General features: G+C 38.5%; 1 protein-coding gene across 1 annotated transcript in view; it reads left to right on the top strand.

Annotated features, from left to right (window-relative positions):
- Positions 1-22,715, top strand: part of IL23R (interleukin 23 receptor) — a 68,747-nt gene extending 46,032 nt beyond the window's left edge. Inside the window, exons 8-11 of the mRNA XM_006089810.3 lie at positions 11,876-11,965; positions 14,642-14,747; positions 17,448-17,538; positions 21,973-22,715. Coding sequence (XP_006089872.1) covers positions 11,876-11,965; positions 14,642-14,747; positions 17,448-17,538; positions 21,973-22,626 — 941 coding nt within the window. The 3' untranslated portion in view covers positions 22,627-22,715. The remainder of the gene's footprint in view (positions 1-11,875; positions 11,966-14,641; positions 14,748-17,447; positions 17,539-21,972) is intronic.
- Positions 22,716-23,237: the final 522 nt, after the last annotated feature.

Raw genomic sequence — 23,237 nt, forward strand, 5'->3', positions numbered from 1 at the left:
AGTTGATATTGTTAAAAATTCTTAGGACTTTAGATGCCATTTATAATAGTCATAATTTAATTGGTAACCAAATTATTTTTAAATGAAATGTTAAATTGTCTAACAAGATTATTCAAATTGATAACTAACATATACTTAGCACTTACAAAGTACTACTATGCATAATCTTGTTTGATTTTTACATCAGCCATATTTGGCAATGTAATTGGCACCATTTTACAAGTGAAAAAGTGAGGTATGATTTTCTAAATCACACATTGCTAGTGAGTAATAGCGCCTAAACTAGAACACACATTTTCTTACCAATAGCCCTCAGCAATTTCATCAATTTCTTTAACCAATTACATCAAAGTGGAGGAGCAGTTTACTAAAATATTCTACAAGTTAAGTACAGGACCACAAATTTGCTTCTTTAAAAGTAAAGGTTTTAAACCTTACATCGAAAGAATAGGAACATCACAGCTACCTTGCAACAAGCCTATATTTAAAGTATAGTATTGGTTTCTATTGGTTTCTATTGGGAGAGGGAAGGAGGATCACTTGAGGCAAAAGTACGTTAAAATTAAATATCCCTGAAAACTTGCATCTGTAAAAATTTAACATGTTAGTTAAGAGGAAACATAAACTTCTGTTGGTACAAATTCCTGTCTAAAATACATTAAATGAGAAACATGAAAGTGTGTTAGGGAAAGTGATAATATTAAATCTTTTTGAAAATGTATCTCTTTTTTTCTATTTGAAAAAGCAAGGTAAATCTATTGTACTATATAATCTAAAAATCACTGTTATTTACATTTTAGTGGATTTAACATTAATTCTTTTCTTTGCACATATTTTTAAATGATAAAAACTATAGTGTGTACTGTTCAAATACAGTTCTTATTTTTAAAAACTACTTAATGGCTGCACAGCATTCTAATTTATAGATGTATAATAATATATTTAATCATTTCCCTATTTTAACAATATGTAGGTTATTGCATTTTTTCCCATTATCAATAAATTTCTTTGACTAGGCTTTGCATATAAACTCTCCTTTGGCCTTTAGGTCTTATTGGCTCAAGAGTTAAGCACATTTTAAGATGCTTGTTGCAAACTGTCAAATTGCTCATTAGTAAATCTTTAATATCAGTTGCTTTTTAAAAGGTATTCATGAAAAGTTACTCATTTAGTCACTCATGTTCATTTGGACCTTACCAGGCACCAGGCACTTGCTAGATGCTTGCAGAACCTCAGTGAGCAGAGACAAAGATCTCTTAATTCTAGAGAAGACAGTCAATAAAAAAGCATAACAAACCCTAACCGGCTTGGCTCAATGGATAGAGCGTCGGCCTGCGGACTCAAGGGTCCCAGGTTCGATTCCGGTCAGGGCATGTACCTTGGTTGCAGGCACATCCCCAGTAGGAAGTGTGCAGGAGGCAGCTTATCGATGTCTCTCTCACATTGATGTTTCTAACTCTCTATCCCTTTCCCTTCCTCTCTGTAAAAATTCAATAAGATATATTTTTTAAAAAAGCATAACAAAACAGTAAAGTACATAGCACTATGAATAAAGATATAAATAAAAGCAGTAAGAAGGAAACCTTATAACTGAAGTTTCAATTATTTCACAATTGAAAAAAATAATTCCTATTACTTTAAGTTAACCAACTTGTTTGATAATGGGGCTTTTTGAGCAGCCAAACATTCCCAGTAATTAAAAGTTTATTTATATATGAAGAAACACAGGCCAGGCAGTAATGCTCCCTCTATGCAGGAATTTCCTATTTTGTTTGCTAAAATTATGTGTGGATAACTGAACTGATTAATCTCAAAACAATGTGTTTTTCCCAGGCCTATAACTTCATACGTGAAAGGTTTTAAGCCAGCCCTGCTCATTGTTCTTGTGCACACCTTTGAAATACTAGAAGTAATACCCCTCGAAGGTGGCATGAACCCTAATGAGAGCACATAATCTTATTAATTAACCTGTAATCCAATTCCCGCCTTGCTTTCTCCTCCTCCATGTACATTTCTTTATTCATTTTAAATGTATTTTAAAAAGCTGCAAAACTGTTTTTCCCAGGAGCATTTGAGATCTTACTCCCTGGTATATGTTTAACTCAAATAAACTCTTATGAAAATTGTAAAAAACAAAAAAACAACAAACACACACAAGAAAACACACACACACACACACACACACACACACACACACACACACACAATGTGTTTTCAAAATTCTGCCCAGATGGCACTGCAGGGCAAACCACAAAGTAGGTATGGCCCCTAACATTCTTCTCTATCACTTTCCCTCTGGATACTGCCTTTCCCTAACCTTTGAAAACCTGATCTCCAAAAGAAATCAAACAAACTCATTTATTGCGAGGGTTGAATGATTTATTATTCTCCTTTCCTTCCTCGGAGTATTTAGACTTTACTGGAAAACAAAGCCTTACAATAAAAAAGAAAAAACAAGAAATTAATCTCAGAATATAATATCAGGCTTTAGCAAACACACAGGAGAAGTTTCTCTGGGTTAGAAACTCATGTTTTTCTATGCTATTAATAGCAAAAGCTTAATTAAGTGACTGAATGCAGGGTGACTTCAGGACAAGCTATAATAATAAAAGGGTAATATGCTAATTAGAACAGACAGCCGAATGACCTTCTGGACATCCTTCCAGACGACCTTCCGGACGAGTCGGTGCTGTGAGGGCTGAGCCCCTTGCATGAATTTCGTGCATCAGGCCTCTAGTAAATAATAATAGCTAACACTTATTGGATGCTTTCTATGTGCTGGGCACTATGATAAGCATTTAACATATGAATTGCCCTTTACTCATCACTACAGGAGTGTAATTATTATTCCAATTGTGCAGATGAAAAAGATATGAGACACACAAAGATTGCACAGTTTTGTCAACTGTTATAAAGCTGGTGAATGGTAGAGTCAGGGCCTAACACAGGCTGTGGGGTTCTAGCACCTGCATGACAGCTCTGCTGTCTCCTTCCCAGGAGATCTAGGAGGGCCCTGTGTCAGCACCCCCTCAGCCACCGAACCAAATCCTCCTCCACACATTAGCTAATAATAAAACTATGCCAACAGCACTTCATTTTAAGTGTCATGTTTGTTATGAAAATTCAAACACATGAGAAAAGAGTGAACCATAATTTGATATCAATTATTTCTACTTTGGCATGAATACAAGGTGTGGAAGCAGTCTTGGGTTAAGGTGATGAGAATGAAGCTGCAGGACTCCAGGAACCTTGGGATAGGGCAGCCTGAGATGAGGAAAAGTTGGCTTTGGCCAAGACAGGACCACTACAGGGCAATTCGTGTTTTTCCAGCTGGTCCTGATTCAATGAAGGGTCTAGAACGCAGTGCTTCCCAGAGTGGGGTCTGTGGGCCACCTGTATTAGAAATGCGTGGGAAATTAGTTCACAGTCAGATTCCTCAGCCTCTAGCCAAGTGATATTTCTGCAGTAAAGTGTAAGAACCACTGCACCTAGAGGTTAGACACACCCTCTAAGAGGGACAAGTGCCTCGAACAACAATGTTGGGTGTGGGCAGGATATGTAGACAGAACTGAGCAGAATTAAACAGTGCATTAAAAAGACCGTACACCACTATCAAGTGGGGTTTATCCCTGGCATGCAAGAATGGTTCAACATGCCAGCCGGCCTGGCTCAGCGGTTGAGTGTCGACCTATGATCCAGGAGGTCATGTGCGATTCCCAGTCAGGGCATATTCCTGGGTTGCAGCTTTGATCCCCAGTGTGGGGCGTGCAGGAGGCAGCCGATCAATGATTCTCTCTCATCATTGATGTTTCTATCTCTCTCCCCCTTCCTTTCTGAAGTCGATAAAAATAAAAAATAAACAAAAAAGAATGGTTCATCATATGCAAATCAATAAATGTGATACACCACATTAACAAAATAAAGAATAAAATCATATGATTGTGTTAATAGATGCAGAAAAAGCTTTTGACAAAATTCAACATCCTTTCATGGTAAAAGCTCTCAACAAATTACGTATAGAAGGAATGTTGCTCAACATAATAAAGGTCATTTATGACAAACCCACAGCTAACATCATACTCAATAATAAAACGTTAAAAGCTTTTCCTCTATGATCAGGAACAAGACAAGGATGCCCATGCTCACCACTTCTATTAACACAGTATTAAAAGTCCAAATCAGGGCAATTAGGCAAGAAAAAGAAATTTTTTAAAATATGCAAATTGGGGGGAAAGTAAAACTGTCTCTTTTTAGCAGATGACATGATCTCATATACAGAAAACCCTAAAGTCTCCACCAAACATTATTAGAACTAATAAACAAATTCAGTAGTTTCAAGATAAAAAATCAATATACCAAAAAAAATCAGTTGCACTTCTATATACTAAGAAGGAACTATTGAAAAGAGAAATTAAGAAAAAATCTCATTTACAATAGCACCAAAAACAACAATATACTTAAGATTAATTTAACCAAGAAGACGAAAGACATATCCATGGAAAACTACGAGACATTGATGAAATAAATTGAAAAAGACACAAATAAACATGATAGTCCATGTTCTTGGACTAGAAGACTCTGCATTAGCAGTGGTTTGGGAGGGGGCAGAAAAGGATTGGCTCTGAGAACCTCAGGCCATTATCGCTTGTACTATCTGGTCACCTCTGCGTCCTCTTCCTCCTGCCCACTGTTTCCTGAGTCACTAACCACCCCAGCCCACTTCAGGAGCCCGGAATCCCCAGAAGCAGGGAGGCGAGACCATGGCTCCAGTGAACCATCGTGTCCCACATTATCCCTCTGCCTAGACCCTGCCCTGCCTCGGGATGTGAGGTTTCAGCTGAGGCTCTGAGAGCCAGTGAGGGCTGTTGAAGTTGGAGCTTCAAGACCACCCACCTGGAGAGCTGTAAAAATTCCTGCTGTCCCTACGCAGAACCCAGAACCGAAAGAGCCCCAGAGGGGAAAAGATAATTTGTCAGCATAGAAAACCAACACTGAAAATGTGAAAGGCAATTCCCTAAATTCACTACCACTGCTGTAAAAAAGGTGAAAGGAGGACTTCCAGGCAGGAGTGTTGTCAATGCGGTACTGTAATACAGACGCCTTTGTAAAGGAGAAAAGGCGCAGGCTCTGTAATCTCTTTAATGACAAGTCAGAGGCCCGAGGGAAGGGCAGTCACATTTCATAATGACTAATTAACTTGCTTGAATTGCTACTTGCAGTAGAAAAGTTTCCCAGAGATATCATATTCTTCCTTTTAATTTTTTGACAATTCTCCAAAGGAAGGCAAGTATGAGCAAGATATTAAACCACATTGTGTTTTGTTCCCACAAAACACTATTGGTCATTGCATTACCAATGATTCCATAAAGATTCTCATTAAATTTTCAGGACTTTTAGGGACTAAAAGAAAAAAAACAAACAAATGTTATATCAATGCAACTATATATAGGTGATATTTAATATAATGAAATTAGGGGGTATTGGCACATAGAATGTAGTTTTCTTATATTTTTGTTGATTTCAGAGAGGAAGGTAGAGGGAGAAATAGAAACATCATTGATCAGTTGTCTCCTGCATGCCCCCTACTGGGGAATGAGCCGCTACCTGGGCAGGTGCCCTGACTGGGAATTGAACCGTGATCTCCCGGTCCATAGGACAACCATTGAACCACCTGGCTGGGCAGAATGTACTTTTCAAAAATTCTGCTGTTTGTAATTAGAGATTTCTGATTAATTTATATTGAGATGGATTATAAATTTGTAGATTCATTTACTAAACTGGGTTAAACAGATACACAATGTTCCTTAACATACTAATCATTTTAGACTCTTCATCTGCATTTATTTCTTCTTCTTCTAATAAACCACCAGAGTTCTATAGCATTAAAAAAAATAAATTAAAAAACCCCTAAAAAATGCTTCACAATCTCTCTGAAGTTTGCAACCCACTGATAGAGGCTAAAAATTATGCTTTTCCATGAGGAAGTAATAATCTCCTGTATTAGTTTCCTGTTGCTGGTGTAACAAGTTATCACAAACGTAGTAGCTTAGAACAAATCAAATGTATTATTTTACAGTTTGGGAGGTGAGAAATCCAAAATTAGTAGCATCGGGCTGAAAACAAAGTATCAGCAGGGCTGTGTTACTTCTGGAGGCTTTAAGAGAGACCAGTTTCATTGCCTTTTCCAGTTCTAGAGGCTGCTTGCATTTCTTGGCTTGTGGCCCCATCTTAAAGCCAGAAGCATAGCATCTCCCAATCTCTTTCTCTGACTCTCCTGCCTTCTTTTTATAAAGACCTTGTGATTTCATTGGACCCACCCATAATTTCCCCATCTCAAGTTCCTTTTGCAATAAAAGGTAATCTATTCAAAGGTTCTGGGGATTAGGACATGGACATCTTTGGGGGATCATTATTTGTCCAGCTATGTCTTCTCACCTATCCACCCACTATCTACTATTGCAATTTCTTAATATTCATTGTGGAGGTGCAAGCAAAAGAAATCAGATCTGGTTCTCTTAAGTAGAAAGAGAATCATTAGGAAGATAGAAATTAGGAGAAAGGCTGGCAAAATGGTCACAAGCAAGATCCAAGGGACGTTAGAGCCAGAACCACAACCAAAATGTTGGCCTCAGAAGAACCGCCTGCCCTGTGCCCTGGAGACCCCTGCTGTCACCAGACCTTGGATATAGCTGCTACATGCTTATTGGATTCCTAGTGATTTCCTGGAGCTGTGTGTCCTGTGCAAGTTGGGGAAGGAGGGCATCTGATGAGCCAGGCTTAGGTCATCTACTTCATGCTTGACTGAGGCCCGACTGGAAAGCCCTACCTGCCTCTTACTTATTTTAGGATGCCCACAAAGAAGTATGTCCCGGTGCTGGGCAACTACAAAAATGGCAAATGTTCACTAGACTCTTCAGACTCAAGAAGTAGGTACATGCTGTGCTTGAGAGCAAGGCTGCACTTTTGAAGAATCTTAAACCACTGAGTAAAACTTGGAAGTTGCTCATTCCTACATATAAAGTTTTGCTACACTCTGACATCAGACCTTCACCACTATAACCTTTCCCTCTTCTTACTCTTTCTCTTTAACAATACGAGTGCCATACATATATCCATTGCCTTCTTCTTCCTCTATTTACCCAGTACTTACAAGCTAGGAATATAGGCATGAAGATAACCTCTGGAATATGTCTAGGCACACCCTTCTATCCTTAATATGCAAGGATGATACTGTAACCCATGAAATGATTCATTGTTTGACTTGTTTTTCAAGGTGTGGTAATGAGTTTGTTCTGACATATCCTTTTCTCTGCCTTGAGCGTCTTGTGCCTGTTTGGTATGTCTGGCCATTGCTTTTTGCTTTGCCAATGACCTGAACTAGAGTCAAATCTCTACCCATGGCCCAATAATGTTGAATTCCAACCATGGGCTAAAATTAGTCTGGGGAGATAACACTTAAATGCTGTGAAGCAGCTGAGCTTATTAGGAGAAGGAGATTAGAAAGAAACTAAAAAGGGATGTTTATGTTTTAAGAAAAGAAGCGTTGAAAAAAATTCCAATGATTTGAAAAACACACCCTTTGTCTCTTTTTATATGACTCCTTTTTTCTTGAATACTGATATCTAGAACCTTCTGAGAGAAAGGTCTAGAAAGGTGCTTGTGTCAGCTCTGGTCAAAGCCTTTATGATGCAGACCTTGGTTAGTGCTGACAGCAAGATTGGCAAGGGAAAAAGTAAATAAAGGAACCTTATAAATGTCCATAACCTTTGGTCCAGCAATTCCACTTACAGAAATCTAGTCTCAGGAAATAAACAGAGATATGGAAAGAAGATTCGTGTACAATGATATTTATCCAAAAGCTAATTATAATAGTAAGGATTTGGAATGCAATCTAAAAGTTCAATAATAGCAGTAGCAAACACTTACTAATCTTTAAATTTGCATAAGGCATGGTGCCAAGTGAATTATATGAACTATCTCATCAAATCTCACAAGTGAAATACTATTATTATCCAATTTTATATGAAGAAACTGAGTCACAGAGAGGTTAAGCAACTTGCCCAGAGCCATGCAACTCCAAGTAGTGGGTCCAGACTTGAAGTGAGTTTTGTCTGAATTCAAAGCTGATGCCTGACACCATCACCATTCCTCAATAGGGGAATGACTAAACAAATACAGTAGCAACATGATGAAATATTACATTGTCATTACTAGGATGGTTTTGAACAATTTTTAATAAAATGAGGAACTATTCATGATATAATATTTAATGAAAAAGAAAAACAGTAAAGACTACTAGGGTACAGATATATACAAAGGATTGTTAACAAACATAAAAACAATTGTTTCCTGTTTGGGAACAAATATAAAACAGTATTTTCTTTTCTATACTCATACTTTTCAAGCAGCCTACAAGTAGGATGCATTGTTTGTACAAGAAAGGAAAAGAGTTGGTTTTCAGAAAAAAATAACTCTTGGCTGGAATGTTCTATGAATCAGTGCTAAATGGGTTAGCCCAACCGTAACCCATTGTGGTGGGGGTCAGAGCCCTAACAGCCAGCCCCCCCAGTGGCTGAGTCTCAGCATGGGAGAGGCTGCTTTCCGGGCTGGCTGAGCCTTCCCATCCTGAGCCAGCCTGCGGCAGAAGTGAGGTGATGAACAAATGCGGCCAGTGACCAGCAACACTGTCAGAACTGGATGAAAATTTTCACTCTGCAACTTCTGCCTATGTGACTGTGGGCAAGTCATTCACCCTTTTTTACACCTTTGTTTCCTCATCCATAAAATAAGGACAATAGCACTATGCACCTGATTAAGTTGTTGAGGATGAAATGGGAGGAGGTAGGTAAAAGTGTAGTACATCGCTTAAAAGGAATAACAAAGCACCCTTTGCCCCTTGGGGGACGGGGTAGAGGGAAGGGCTGAGGAGATTGATTTGACATCATCCATAAGAAACAGATGGAATACATTATTGCTAAAACCAAATCCCTTTCAGCAGATTTTATTAAATTATGCTGGTATTTGGTGAGCCAAAATAAATGTAGTTATGTTTCTAGTTTTGGCCAAGTATAAGAAACTACTTTTTTTTTTGTTTTTTGCAACCACTGTACATTTCCTATGAACACACTGTCTTCTATAAGATTAACTCTAGTATCCAATGTCAGTGCACATAAGTTATATAATTTTTTTTTATCAAAGTAGAGATTGCCCTAGCTGGTTTGGCTCAGTGGATAGAGCGTTGGCCTGCGGACTGAAGGGTCCTGGGTTCGATTCCGGTCAAGGGCATGTACCATGGTTGCGGGCACATCCCCAGTAGGGGGTGTGCAGAAGGCAGCTGATTGATGTTTCTCTCTCATCAATGTTTCTAACTCTCTATCCCTCTCCCTTCCTCTCTGCAAAAATCAATAAAATATATTTTTTTAAAAAGTAGATATAATTTGGGTTTTCTGAGTATACTCAAGTATGTACTGTGAGAGTAATAGGCATAATTTAATAATCCGTTGCAGGGACAGAATTGTCTCGTTATGGATATGACACGGCAGACATTAAATAAATAATAAAAATACCACAAGGCTTTTCTGGCACATTAGACAATACACTGATAATTACAGCTGATATAAATAGTTTTTCAGTCATAAAAGCTTTGTGTGTACATCATTCTGTGTTTGTAAATGTTTTTGTATGTTAAAATACTTGAAAATACTATAAATTACTAATAGCAAGTAGGTTATGGGGATGGGATTAGAGATGATTCTTTTTCTTTCTTTTTTATTTTCCCGGTTCAAATTATTTTCTCTTATTATAGTTACTGCTTTTATAATGAAAAATGATTAAGTATTATTTAAGAAATGACCTAACCACTTGGTGGCGGTATGCCATGAAGAATATAGTCTATATGGCTTCAATGCAGTCCTACACTAAAAAATTTTGCCATTGGCTTGATTTCTTCTACAACTTCTTGTTTATAACTTGTTTTACTTCAGCTATCCAATTGTGAAATTGCTCTCTGATAATTAAGCCTCTTTTTAAAATGACTTTAATTTAATCTAATTTAAATGAATGAACCTGGTAGATTTGAAACTATGATGACAAAGGACCCAAGAGGAAGACTGTGTTTATTCTCTATTAGGGCTAATAAAGACCTAGTCAGATATGAAAATTATTGTTATATGATGCAAATCATAGGCTTAGCACCATTTTCAGGATTGTCTTCTGTCAGCTGGGTGGATAGTGTCCTTGAAGTCACCTCTGACAGCTTTTAATGATCAGTTTCATTGTCAAATAACCACCTGTACTTATACAAAAGAATTACATTAACCTGTGTTAAAAGCCAACAGCAATATATATTCTTAAATATCAATGCTAATTTTAAAATAATGAAAATGAAAAGAAATCCAGCAACATATGCTATAAACCCATGGTTTTTCCATACTGAAAATTGTATCACATTTTAATGTTGTATTTCTCTTTAAAATTTCAAATTAATGTAGATGCAGACTCCTGCATGGGCTCCCCAAGAATGAACAGAAGCTTATGAAATACTAATTTAGATGAATAAACCTGGCTGTTGGGCATGGGGCAGAACCTTGCTCCCTCACGGTTTGATGGAACCACATACCTGGAAACAAAAGACTTAATGAAGCATTGAGAAGCCGAAGGGAATTTCTGATTTGTCACAATTCACAGTGAAACATTCCCCTCTTGCTGTGGAGAAGCCAGAATAAAAACACAGGAAAGATCTTTTGGCTTTTCTAATATTTTCATCTTCTAAAGTGCCCTACCCATTGTTCTTAGAAAACTGCTCTTCAATGGAGCTTGTGCTGGCACCCAGATCAGCCCTTTTCGAACATTTCCAAAGACCCATAGGAACCTTTGTATTGGAACTCTATGATATTTTTCCTCAGAGAGAGTTGTCTGGGCCACGTAGCTTGTTTTATTCAAGTGTGTGATGTCTCGGTGGCAGCTAAGGACACCACAAGTTGTGATTCCCCCTGGCTCCAAAGTACTTTTTTTAAAAGAAGAATTTGAACTCTGAAATCAGAATGAATAATGGGGCTTGAGGCACGCCTGGGGATCCAGGGCTTAGAACCATTTTTATCATTCTCTTCTGTCAGCTGGGAGAATCATGTCCTTAAAGTCACCTCTGGCAGCTTTTAATTATCAGGAGGGAAGAGATGGGTAAGGAAGCTCCAGGACTCTTGAATTCAGACTTGAAAGCGAGTTCGAAGCCAAGGCTGCTCACCCCACCCTGGTCCGAAGCTTTCATTAGTAGTGTCCTGACAACCTTTATGACCAGCTGGGGCTGGCCAAGACCCTTGTCAGTGGAAAGGAGCAGGGGGAGGTCATTAGTGGCATTCCTCCCCTGTGTTACAACCTCAGAGTGTCTGCTAATCAAAACTGGGCTTCTTTACAGTGGCTAGAGGCTGTTCACTAACAGCATCTCACAGATTGTGCAAAGGCAAAAGTGACACATGTTGGAGGCTCGCAAGGAAGCCTGAATTTTATTGCATCGTCTATTGGAAGGAATAAAGTAGAGACCAGTTCTTGTACATTTTTTTCTGGCTCAGTGAAAGAAATAAAGCTCCTTGGTATTTGCTGCCTAGAAGCCTCATCAAATTAGCAGACACACCTTGAAGTGTTATAAACCCTAAGTAGTTTCTATTGTTGTTTTTTTCCCTCCTTTGGGATTTACCCAATTAAATAACAAGAAGAAGAAAAGACACAGTTGAAGGCCTTTGAGTTTACTCCATCGTTTAAGCCTATTAAAGTTACTGACTTACTTTCATCATCTCCAAACGAGTAAAGAAACTCTTAGGAAATTGGGTAACCTGAGTGTAAGATATAAAAAGCTGACGCTATTTTCTTTTTCTTTAAGTTCCCCTGGTCACACTGAAATCATTCCAACATGACACTCGGAATTCTGGGCTTCAAGTTGCTTCCATCTTTAAAGGACACCTCACTTCTGGTAAGGAAATGCAATGTGGGTTTTTATAGTGGTTTTTAATGAATCATTTATTTGAATTCTCCCTACTGAAAAATTGTGTCAGGCATACCTTTCTTGATAAGAAGATTGCCCATATGCTTTCTATAGGAAAATAATCAACAAAGATCTCCTTAAAATTGAATTTAAGGAGTGGTGGATGTAGGCGGATTTTACCAGATTTTACTCCATGTTGAATATGTTTTCATTTTAATTAGTGCTAGGGCTCAAGACCCCAAAATGTTTTTCTAAAACATTTCCATTATTTTAGTGTCTACCATGTAGTAGGAGTTTTATATACATCATCTTTTTTAATCTTCAAAATACCTGGTGAGATAAGTGTTACAAATATATTTTTGGGTTGGGAACACTAAAGTTCAGGGAGGTTGAGAAACTTGTGCCATTTCACATTAGGTGACAGACTAAAATTCAAATCCTATTTTTCAAAATCTGAAGTCTTTCATACAATCAAGATCTTATTTTATTTGTTAGTATGACTCAAGATTTTTCCATTGATGAGCATAGCTAAATATTTTAGGCATAAAAAGATATTAGATCAGGTTGTAGGTTGTGCAATGGGCAAATACAACTCTAAATAGAAATTTCAAATTGAAAAACTGTAGGCATGACTATTTCACTACTGACCATGGATAGACCATTTTTCTCCCTGCATAGAAATCTAACAGGAATAGCATAAGAATTTTTGCAGATTATATTAACAATTTTTTGGACTTTTGTTTACTTATTTAACAATTACTTATTAAGCAACTACTATGTGCCAGGCACTGTTCTGGATGCTAGGGCATCAGCAGTGAAAAAAGTGAACAAAGCCCCTGTCTTTTGTTGTTATTGATCCTCACCCGAGGCTTTTTTCCCATTGATTTCCAGAGAAAGTGGAATAGAGTGAGGGGGGGGGGGGGAGAGGAGAGAGAGAGAGAGAGAGAGAGAGATCATTGTGATAGAGATACATTGACTGGTTGCCTCCCTCAGGCACCCAACCGGGCCGGGGACTGAACCTGCAACCCTGCCTTTGACTTTGAATTGAACCTGTGACCCTTGGGTCCACAGGCCGACACTCTAACAACTGAGCAACACTGGCCAGGCTGAAAGACCCCTGTCTTCATGGAGTCTCTATTCTAGATAGATGAGGCCGGGGGGGGGGGGGGTGGTGGTGAGGAAAACAACAAACAAAACAAGAAGAATAAAGTCAGGCGGCGGTACATGATATAAAGAAACACGAAGCAAGGTATGAGCACTCTGAACTTGTACATGTGAATCAATTACAAGGCAAGTGCTTAGGTTCAGTATAGATCCCTAATTACAGATGTCTACACAGACCTGCACCTTGATATCTCTGTGGGAATTGTGGAGGCTCGGAGCTCATGGCAGCTCTACTAGACAGGTATTATTACCTCTACTCTACAGAGGAGGACACTTGAGCTTCAGCAAGTTTATAATGATGCCCTGAGGTTAGAGAGCTGATAAGTGGCAGAGTCCATTTCAAACCCAGGCATCTCGGGTCACTCTGCTTTATCCTGGTCCCCTTTGCCCGTCTGATGTTAATGTGGGGATTCTCTATCCTCCTCCAGGCACTAATGCCCAAGGGTATGTGGCAGTCAGTATCTTCCATTAGTTGCATGAAATCTTCAGCAATTGTGTTTTAATCCCAGGAAAACACTAATTTCATATTCCACTGGAACTCTGGAGTAATCTAAGCCCCTGACATCCAACTGGCTTTAGGAGAGGAGCTGCAAGTGTATGGTAGATGCAGCAGGGGAATACTAGAGAAGGGCCAACACAGTGTCTGCCGCGTGATAAGTTATCTGATACACATTTGCCAAAGGGAGAGAGGACGAGGGATGGAATGGAGGTTAATACCCAGCACGGCTCAGAACAAACTCCAGTGTGAGAAGTCATTTCTCAATTACAGTCTATATTTAAAAATAGGGAGAAGGTGTGATGATCTTGGTAGGTAACACATGTTGGATATATTATACTAATTATTTAAAGATTTCAGGGGATTAATTCAACTTCAAAATGTGAGGAAAGCTAGCATTGTTTTTAAAATAAAATGTGAGTGCAAGATGTATAACAATTTAAATTTTTTTCTTATTACATATGTTGTTCTACTAGTAAGTAGAGTGAATGCTCTTTCTCAGCAGGAAAAAAAAATCATGAACAATCAATTTTGAAGAATGGTGACAAGTTGTATACAACTTCTGTCTCACACAAAAGGTTAAAAAATTCACACAACAAAACCTCGGTTGTAATTATGGCCAGCTTTAGACTCTGTTACAAGCAATTGAGAATTCTCATGTGTGTCAGAACCCCATTTGGCTCATCACTAAACCTTTTTATATAAAATATGCACGCACAAGCTCAGAAGAATGTCTAATGCTGACCACATTTGCTAGAGTTGCACTTCCAGAAACCCGCTGACATCAGATACATGCAGCCCAGTGTTCTCAAACAAAAAGTATCATCACGCAGTTTGCCAGGGCAGTCACCTTAGAGTGAGAGGTAAAGATTAATTTTGTTTCCCCCTTTCCCTTTTCCTTTGAGATCAATGACCTTCGCTTTGAGGAGAGTAGGGAGAGCACAATGATTCTGATATCGCATGGACACTGATGCTTAGCTGAAATTATTTTTCTTTCCTCTCAGACAACAGGCAGCAAGACATTGGACTTTTATCAGGAATGGTCTCCTTTGCCGTTGTGTTTTCAATTCTTTCTTTGATTGGGATATTTAACAAATCACTCCGAACTGGGTAGGTTTTCAAAGAATTTCTATTTTTCTGATTTAGACTGTATATTTGTACCACCAAAATGTAGTTTATTCAGTTATTTACAAGAAAAATCCATCAGCAATTTTATTCAGAGGAAGGAAAAACGAAAGGAACAGTTATGCCAAACTCTTTACAAATGTCACTCATTGAATCCTCACAGTGACCCTGCCAGAAAAGCTCTATGGTCTAATTTACAGATGACTTACACAAGGTTTACAGAGGTTAGGTGGTCAGCCCAAGGTCACTCAGCACTAGCCAGGAGTCCAGACCCGGCTGATCTCAAAGCCCATGTACTCTCTTTCACTATACAGCCTTCTCACTGTGCCCTCAAGTTAATCTACAGTGCCTGGATTCTTTTCTTTTAAAAAATATTTTTATTGGTTTCAGAGAGGAAGGGAGAGGGAGAGAGAGAGAGAAACATCAATGATGGGAAAAAATCATTAATCGCCTGCCTCCTGCCTGCTCCCTCCTGGGGATCAAGCCCACAACTCTGGCATGTGCCCTGACCAGGAATGGATCCATAACCTTCTGGTTCATAGGTTGATGCTCAACCACTGAGCCACAACACCTGGATTCTTTAGAGTGGTTGAGTCAAATCATAACCTGCCTTGAATTCTATCAAAACATGCTCCCTGAATCAGTGTGAAGAGAAGTGTGGCACCATTTGAATTCATCACTGGATAACAATTGTGTTAGTGTTTTAGCATGTGGGTCCAATGCCCATTCTTCTTGGCCTTCTTCAATCATTTCCCTGAAATATAGTATTAGTAAAGATCTACACTTCGTTATTTAAAAATGAGACTTTGAGGAAAGCAAGGCCTTAAATTTCCTAAATTTTACTAGATGCACTGAATACATATTTATAATATGTTGTTTCATGTGGCAGTCTCCCAGTACATCAATGACACACACATTTTAACACATATGACTGTGCTAATTGGCATTGAGTCTCTCTTTTTTGCCATCCCTTGTTTCATGAGATAAACTTTCTTTTTTTAAAACTTATAATCAAAACACAGTAGAAAGATTTAGAATGAGCTACTCTACATAAAGTATACTAGTGATTTTTAAAATGTATGTAGGCTTCTTCCTCAGAAATTAAGTATTTAAATTACACATTAATAAACATACCCCTTGTACCTTGGGCAAATGAATATGGAACTTTATTTTCAGTTGTTTTAAAATATACTCAATTACAAAGCCCTTTGAAATATTTTAATATTCAAACTTATACCACATACAAATATTCATATTTGTGTTATCCAAGAAGTCTATGTTAGTGAGAAATTTTAAATAACAGTAAATTTGTTACTAAGAATAACCTAAGGATTAGCTTCTTGTTGATAATGACAAATAAAAAAATAGGACAATTCTTTGCTAATTTAATTATTTAAATATGTATTATTTTTAAAAAGATAAAAGAACAAGAGATAATTCCAATATAAGTATTGTACATATTAGCAGATACTGTTATTTAATGATACATTATTCATATAAGCCTTATTTCAGAAATAGAGCTGGAAAACAGAGAGTAAAACATTTTAAATAATGAAACTAAGAGTGGATATATATATAGATATCTCTCTATATATAGATATTCTTACTGTATCAGCAGCTGTATAAAAACTTTTCTACAATAGCATGAACTTACTAATTTGGTCTAATTTTAGGTATAGAAAGAGAGTGTAAATTAGTGAGAAAGCTGAATCATGAAACATTGCATAAATGTGTAAGGAAATTATTTTTACCCTACAGTTCAAGGTCAAATTGGCCTAGTGAAGTACTTTTGGACATTTTGGTTGTTACTTAGTAAAAGTCCAAAGAGAAGCTGCTTAAACAGATTAACAAGTCTGATCTGTTGTTAATGGATGCACTGTTACCATGGGAAAATGTACCATAGATCAGTTTAGTCTCTTCTAAGTTCCTGGTACAATCTTTTTCTCAAATCATTTTTTACTATAAATGCAGAAAATGCTTCCAACACAGTGGCAGTGCCAAAGGATAGCTTTGGGGAAGAAGTGGATTGTACACAGCTTCTCCCTCTTCTTTCCATCACCCCACCCCAGTGATCCTGAATAAGTACACAGGCTAAATAAAAAATGGCATTCTCACTGTGCCACAATACTGTAAGACAGTTTCCCAGTCCCCCGATTCCATCCACATAAAGAAAGTCTAAACCACCACTATCATCTCAAGCCTACCTGGAATCATTACAAATTCAGAATTAGAGAAGCTTGAATTAAATGGTTTTATTATATAACATTTTCTTCTTTAATATTTTTCTGTGGTTGTGGTCACCTTGGAAAGTTCTACAAAATATCCCTTAAGTTTTCCAAACCTTTCCACACTGAGACCTCCTGCTCATCATGCTTTGCCATATCTAACATATGTACAGTTTTCACTTCCAGGGTGGTTCTCCCACTTATCTTGAATCTAGCGTGAGTGTTTTGAAATGTTCCGGCTCATTAGAGAGAAGCAGAGTAATAGAGAGAAGAGAAAAATCCCTACAGACATTGAATCAACTTCCCACTTAACTATTTAAAGAGATTAAAATCTTAGCTTCTGCTTCAGAAAGCTTGATTTTATTATGCATTCTATTCAAGTTGATTTCCTAATCTCCCATAGGATTGCCTACACCAATCCTAAAGTAAAATGCGTCTAATGTGCATTTTTGCTTTTTAGCATTAAAAGAAGAATGTTATTGCTAATACCAAAATGGCTTCATGAAGACATTCCTAGTATGAAGAACAGTAATGCTGTGAAAATGCTACAGGTAACTAAACACCATCAAATAAAAACTAAACGGCAGCTGTGTCCAAGAGTGCAGTTCAATAGAGTAGAATTTCCATTTCAATAAACAAATGTGTGTACATATAAGCATAACTGTATAAGCATATGTAGAAACAAACTAATACATATTTTAAATCATACTTAAGAGATGAGAGAATGGAATTAGTAAAAGAAAAGAGAGATAAGAAAAAATGCTATTCAACATGATGAAAGAAAGAGAAGAGAATAGCCAAAGAACATATATGCATGGACACAGACAACAACGTGCTTAGGGCCAGAGGAAGGAGAGGGTGGGTGTGGGTGGAGGGGGGGAGTAGGGAATTGGGGACTTCAGTAATAATGTCAACAATATAAAGAAAGATAAAGGGAAGAAAGAGAGAGATAGAGATAGAGATAGAGATAGAGACAGAGACAGAGGAAAAGAAAAGTGAAGTGAAAGATTGTGAACTAGGTGTCAGAGTCACTTGGTGGCCAGACAATTGGGAGGTGTCTTCAGGGACCAAAGGAAGCGGGCAGAAAGGTTCAATTGAATGAGCCTCACAGACCCAAAGGAGTTTTCATTTCACATGAGATTGGAGAAGCAGGTGGAGCCCAAGGAGGACACCACTTCACTCCTGAGACCCAATGGAATTTGAGAAAATAAATGTGTGAGGACTATGAGAGCAGGTGTCGTTAGGGGTGGGGCCAGGTTTCCACTTCAGCAAAGAAGAGAAGGGTGAGCCAGAAGACCTTGAGGACATATGGGCCTTTGCTGGTTATGGAGGAACTGCTGCTGATTATGAGTGAAGGGAAAGAATCTGCTGTGTGTGCTCCTACTTTCCAGCACTCTGGCCTGGCCATCAAGAGGCTCAAAACCTAGTCAATGGGACAGACACATTATCCAAGCATTGCAATGCAGTGATGTAAGTGCAGTGACAGAAATAAGATGAGACATGACAAGAGTATATTGAAAGATGAATAAGAGTTGCTCAGAAGATACAGAGAATGTTTAAAATCGAGAGGACAACATGAGCAAAAGCACAGAAGGGAGAGGAGCATGCTGGGTATTGCTTTATCAAAAGGATTTACATGAGGAGTAGCTGGAAAAATACTGGAATGGTGAGTGAGATAAGATCACAAAAGGTCTTACAGCTATGGAACTTCATTCCGTTGACCAATAGTTTTAAAACTTTAGTAAAATCTGTATTTTTAGCTTAGAAACCCCATGTTCAAATGATGTGAGGAAGACTAGTATTTGTAAGACATAATGGCTCTATTTGGAGCTTCGGCAAGCAAGGCCATTAATCAACTCCTTCCCCATTTCTCTAAGGCAGCGGTTCTGAACCTGTGGGTCGCAACCCCTTTGGCGGTCGAACGACCCTTTCACAGGGGTCACCTAAGACCATCCTGCATATCAGATATTTACATTACGATTCATAACAGTAGCAACATTACAGTTATGAAGTAGCAACGAAAATAATTTTATGGTTGGGTCACAACATGAGGAACTGTATTTAAAGGGCCAGAAGGTTGAGAACCACTGCTCTAAGGCAACAGTTTTCAGCCTTGGTTGCTTATTAGAATCCTGGCCCATTCCAGGATCTCTGGGGGCGGAGAATGGGTCTGAGGAGACCCAGGCAACAGTATTTTCCAAAGCTTCCCAAATGATTCCACTTCATGGCCAATGTTGAGAACACGATTGAGGGGTTGAAAACTACTGCTAAAGACAATGAGGAGCCAGTGGGAGGTTTCAACTGAAATAGACATGGTCCTAGAAGAGAGGCAGATTTAGGGGGGTCAGAGAAATGAGCATAGTGAGGTGTGGACAAAGTGTCAATAAGCAAGCATCCATAGTGCTGACTCATTTGTAGGGGGTCTATAAAACACAAGAAATAAAATGAGTCCATGGAGTGACAAGGAGCAGGTCATTGGTGATCCTGGTCCAGAGGTTCAGTTGAGAAGTGAATGGAGAAGGAGGAAGTGGGGAGTAAGGGTGGAAACATCTTTTGATGAGTGCTGTCTAGAAGGGAAGGGAAGAGAGGGGCTCTGCTGACATGTGGTCAGCTTTCAAATACCTTGTGCAATGAATGAATAACAGTAACTCCAGAGCGGTGTGGAGTCAGAAGCATGTTTGTACTAAATTGGACAGGTCTGAGAAAGATTATTACAGAGAAAGGGGAACGTGACTGAACACGACTGTGAAGAAGAAGGGAGGGAATGGTCTAAAGCAGTGGTTCTCAACCTTGGCAGCACATTAGAATCACCTGGGAGTCTTTTTAAAATCCTGATTTCTGGGCCTCATCCTCCGGAAATTCTGTGTCTTTGTTACTAATGTTGTGGCCCCACCCCATAACAAAGAAACAGAATTTCCGGAGCATGAGGCCCAGAAATCAGGATTTTAAAAAGACTCCCAGGTGATTCTAATGTACAGCCAAGCTTGAGAACCACTGGTCTAAAGGAAAGAGGTGGAAAGTCCACCCTGAGCAGGAGGAGGGATCTTTGTCTCTGGATACAGGAAGGAGAGAAAGGGCTTGGATGGCTGGCAGTGGAGGGGTGATCTAAACCACTGAACCCACAAATGTAATGAGGTACGAGGTTAATTCACTGAAGGACAAACATACATTCACCAAATTACAGATAACAAATACTTTAGTCTTGATATCCATTCCACTTAGTAGTTCTTTTTTGCTCCCCTATTAATTGTACTAGGGCATTGGGGGCTTCTTATGGCTCAAGGAAATGTCTCTGATCCCTCGTGAGCAGATCCTCTTCTTCCTTTACGGCCCTCACTCTGGAATAGTTCCCGTTGGTCTCTTGTGTCTTCGTTGTAGTTTGACTCCCACCCACTTCCTCACTTAGTTGCCAGCCCAAAGTGGGGAACCACCTCCTTCCCCAGAACACAGCCACCTTGCATTCTTAGTTTCCTGCAGTGTCTAGTTCCTTTGACCTCATCCGTCCTTTAACTACAGTGGTTCCCCCTTATCCGCGGTTTTGCTTTTCCCACTATTAGTTATCTGCAGTCCAAAAATATGAAATGGAAAACCCCAGAAATAAGCAATTCATAAGTTTTAAATTGTGCCAATTCTGAGCATTTGTCGTGTATCCACCTATATACACTACCTGCCCATTAGTCACATGGTAGCCATCTCAGTTGTCAGATTGACTGGTGGTATTCCAGTGCTTGTTTTCAAGTAACCCTTATTTTACTTAATAAAGGCTCCAAAGCGCAAGAGTAGTGAAGTTGGAAAATTGGCTATCCAAAGAGAAGTCATAAAGTAGGGTATGTCTCTATAGGAAAAAAAACATAGTATATACAGTCATCTTCTGCTTAATGATGGAATATGTTCTGAGAAATGTGTTAGACAATTTTGTCCTAGTGCAAACATCATAGAGTGCACTTCCATAGTGGTACAGCCTACTACACACATAGGCTATATGGTACAGACTATTGGTCCCAGGCTATAAGCATGTACTGTGTGTTACTGCACAAAACAATACAAGATCAAATCAAGCATGTGAAAAATGATTCAATCAAGAGAACTCTATCGCATCAGGGATTAGGGCATCGACACATGCATGTTGGAGGGACACAAACATTTAGTCCACAGCAGAAGCTATAATTTTACAGTTGTGTTGGGTGGAAGCTATTTGCTCTGGGAAGCCAGCCATCAGCTGGAAAACCTTGAGACCTTTTCTTACGCAGAAGAATTATCAGGCTTTTATACAAATAAAAATCTTCTTCATCTACCCTCCTGATTACCACAGATGTGTCTGAATTGTGAGCAGCTGCACAGCTTTAGAAACTCAACTCAAAACACTTCTTACAACCTTAGTCTCAAATGAAAGCGAAATAGGATTCTCCCCCTACCACAGTTTTTCATTTAAGCAGCCAAATACTTTCTTGTAGCAAGGCTCCATAATATTAAAAGATATTCCAACATACAGTGGGGCCTTGACTGAGTTTAATTCATTACGAGACCGAGCTCGTTAAAGGAGCTCGTTAAGGAGCTCGTTAACTCAAATTACTCTATCAACTCAATGCAAAAAATCAGCCGAGAGACAGCTGGTATCTCGAAAAACTCATTAGTCGGGACACTCTTAAGTCAAGGCCCCACTGTATTTCAAAATCCAAATTTTAAAAGGCCCTGAAACAATATGCAGAACGCTTTCTTTTTAAAAATTTTAAATCAAGACATGTACTTAAGACATGGATTATTTTTATTTTTCCTTTCCTTCAGTCTCCTCAAGGGAGAATTTAATAATGGCTTGGATTCAAGCAGGGTAACAAAGGAGAAAATCCTATGGGAAGATAAACAATATGAGAAACAGGAGAGGGAAAGGAAAGTTGAGGGAAATTCGAATTCCAGTCCTCATCCAGTTATCCAGCTGGCCCCTTTAAATGTCTTTTGTAAATTAAAACAATGCTTTTTCTTCCCAGGAAAAGAGTGAATTTATGAATAATAATTCCAGCGAACAGGACCTATATGTTGATCCAGTGATTACAGAGATAGAAATCTTTCTCCAAGAAGAACACAAGCCCATGGACTGCAAGAAAGGAAGGAATACAGGAGCCCCGGAGACAACAGAGTGCCTGCCAAAGTCACTGCTCGCCAGTACTACAGTTGTGTATATTCCTGATATCAACACGGGGTATAAACCCCAGATGTCTCATTTCCTCACTGAGGAAGACCATTTCAGCAATGATGATGACACCGATTCCTCAGCTCTCAAACCAACAGTTGATTCCTTAGACCTGGGAAAAAATGTCCTTTTTAAAAAATACCCTAATTTTGCTCTTTCTGTCTCAAGTATGAATTCATTAAACAATACACTATTTCTTGAAGAGTTAAGCCTCATTTTAAATCAAGGAGAATGCAATCCTTCTGACATGCAAAACTCGACAGAGGAAGAAACCACCATGCTTTTGGAAAATGCTTCCACCAATGAAACTCTTCCAGAACAGACCCTGCTGCCCGATGAATTTGTCTCCTGTTTGGGGATCATGAATGAGGAGTTGCCATCTATTAATTCTTATTTCCCACAAAATATTTTGGAAAACTGCTTCAATAGGATGTCTCTCTTGGAAAAGTAGAACTGTGTAGTCAAAATTAATGTGAGAAAGCGGCCTTGCAATCTGAAGTTGAATTTCCCCCTCAACATAAATTTAATTCTGCCCTATTTTTTTAAAAAATAAGAGAATTAAGATCCAAAGATGGAATATACTTTATGGTCACAAAAAAAGTAGCAATATTAGGGACACCTCCTGTATTTTTAAAAAAGAATCAACGATATCCTTTTCATTTTCCCTCCTTGCCAGGCACAGAACAGCTCTCTCTGTTGCAGGAAGGATAAATAATACAAAATATATGGTAGTGAAGTAAATGCTGAAAATAGTTATTTAAAACCAAGACATTAATATTAGCTTGCAAGGGAGAGGCAAGTTTAATTTTCACTTTATTGCTTAAAATTATCTTGAGTAGATAAAAACATAGCCCCAAAAGCAAAATAAGCAAAGGACAGAAACAGAGGAGCAATTAATTAGCATGTTTGCTGTATTATTTTTTTTCTACTATTTTCTATTCAGCTGTTAGGTATTTGATCTTTCCTTATTTTGATTATGAACTAAGGAAGTTATTAAAACAATGATGTGTGGAAATCATGAGATTGTTATTTTTATTCAAGTCAAGAGTGATAGCATTGTTC

The sequence above is a fragment of the Myotis lucifugus genome, unplaced genomic scaffold (genome assembly GCF_000147115.1).
Source record: "Myotis lucifugus unplaced genomic scaffold, Myoluc2.0 scaffold_63, whole genome shotgun sequence".
Lineage (NCBI taxonomy): Eukaryota > Metazoa > Chordata > Mammalia > Chiroptera > Vespertilionidae > Myotis > Myotis lucifugus.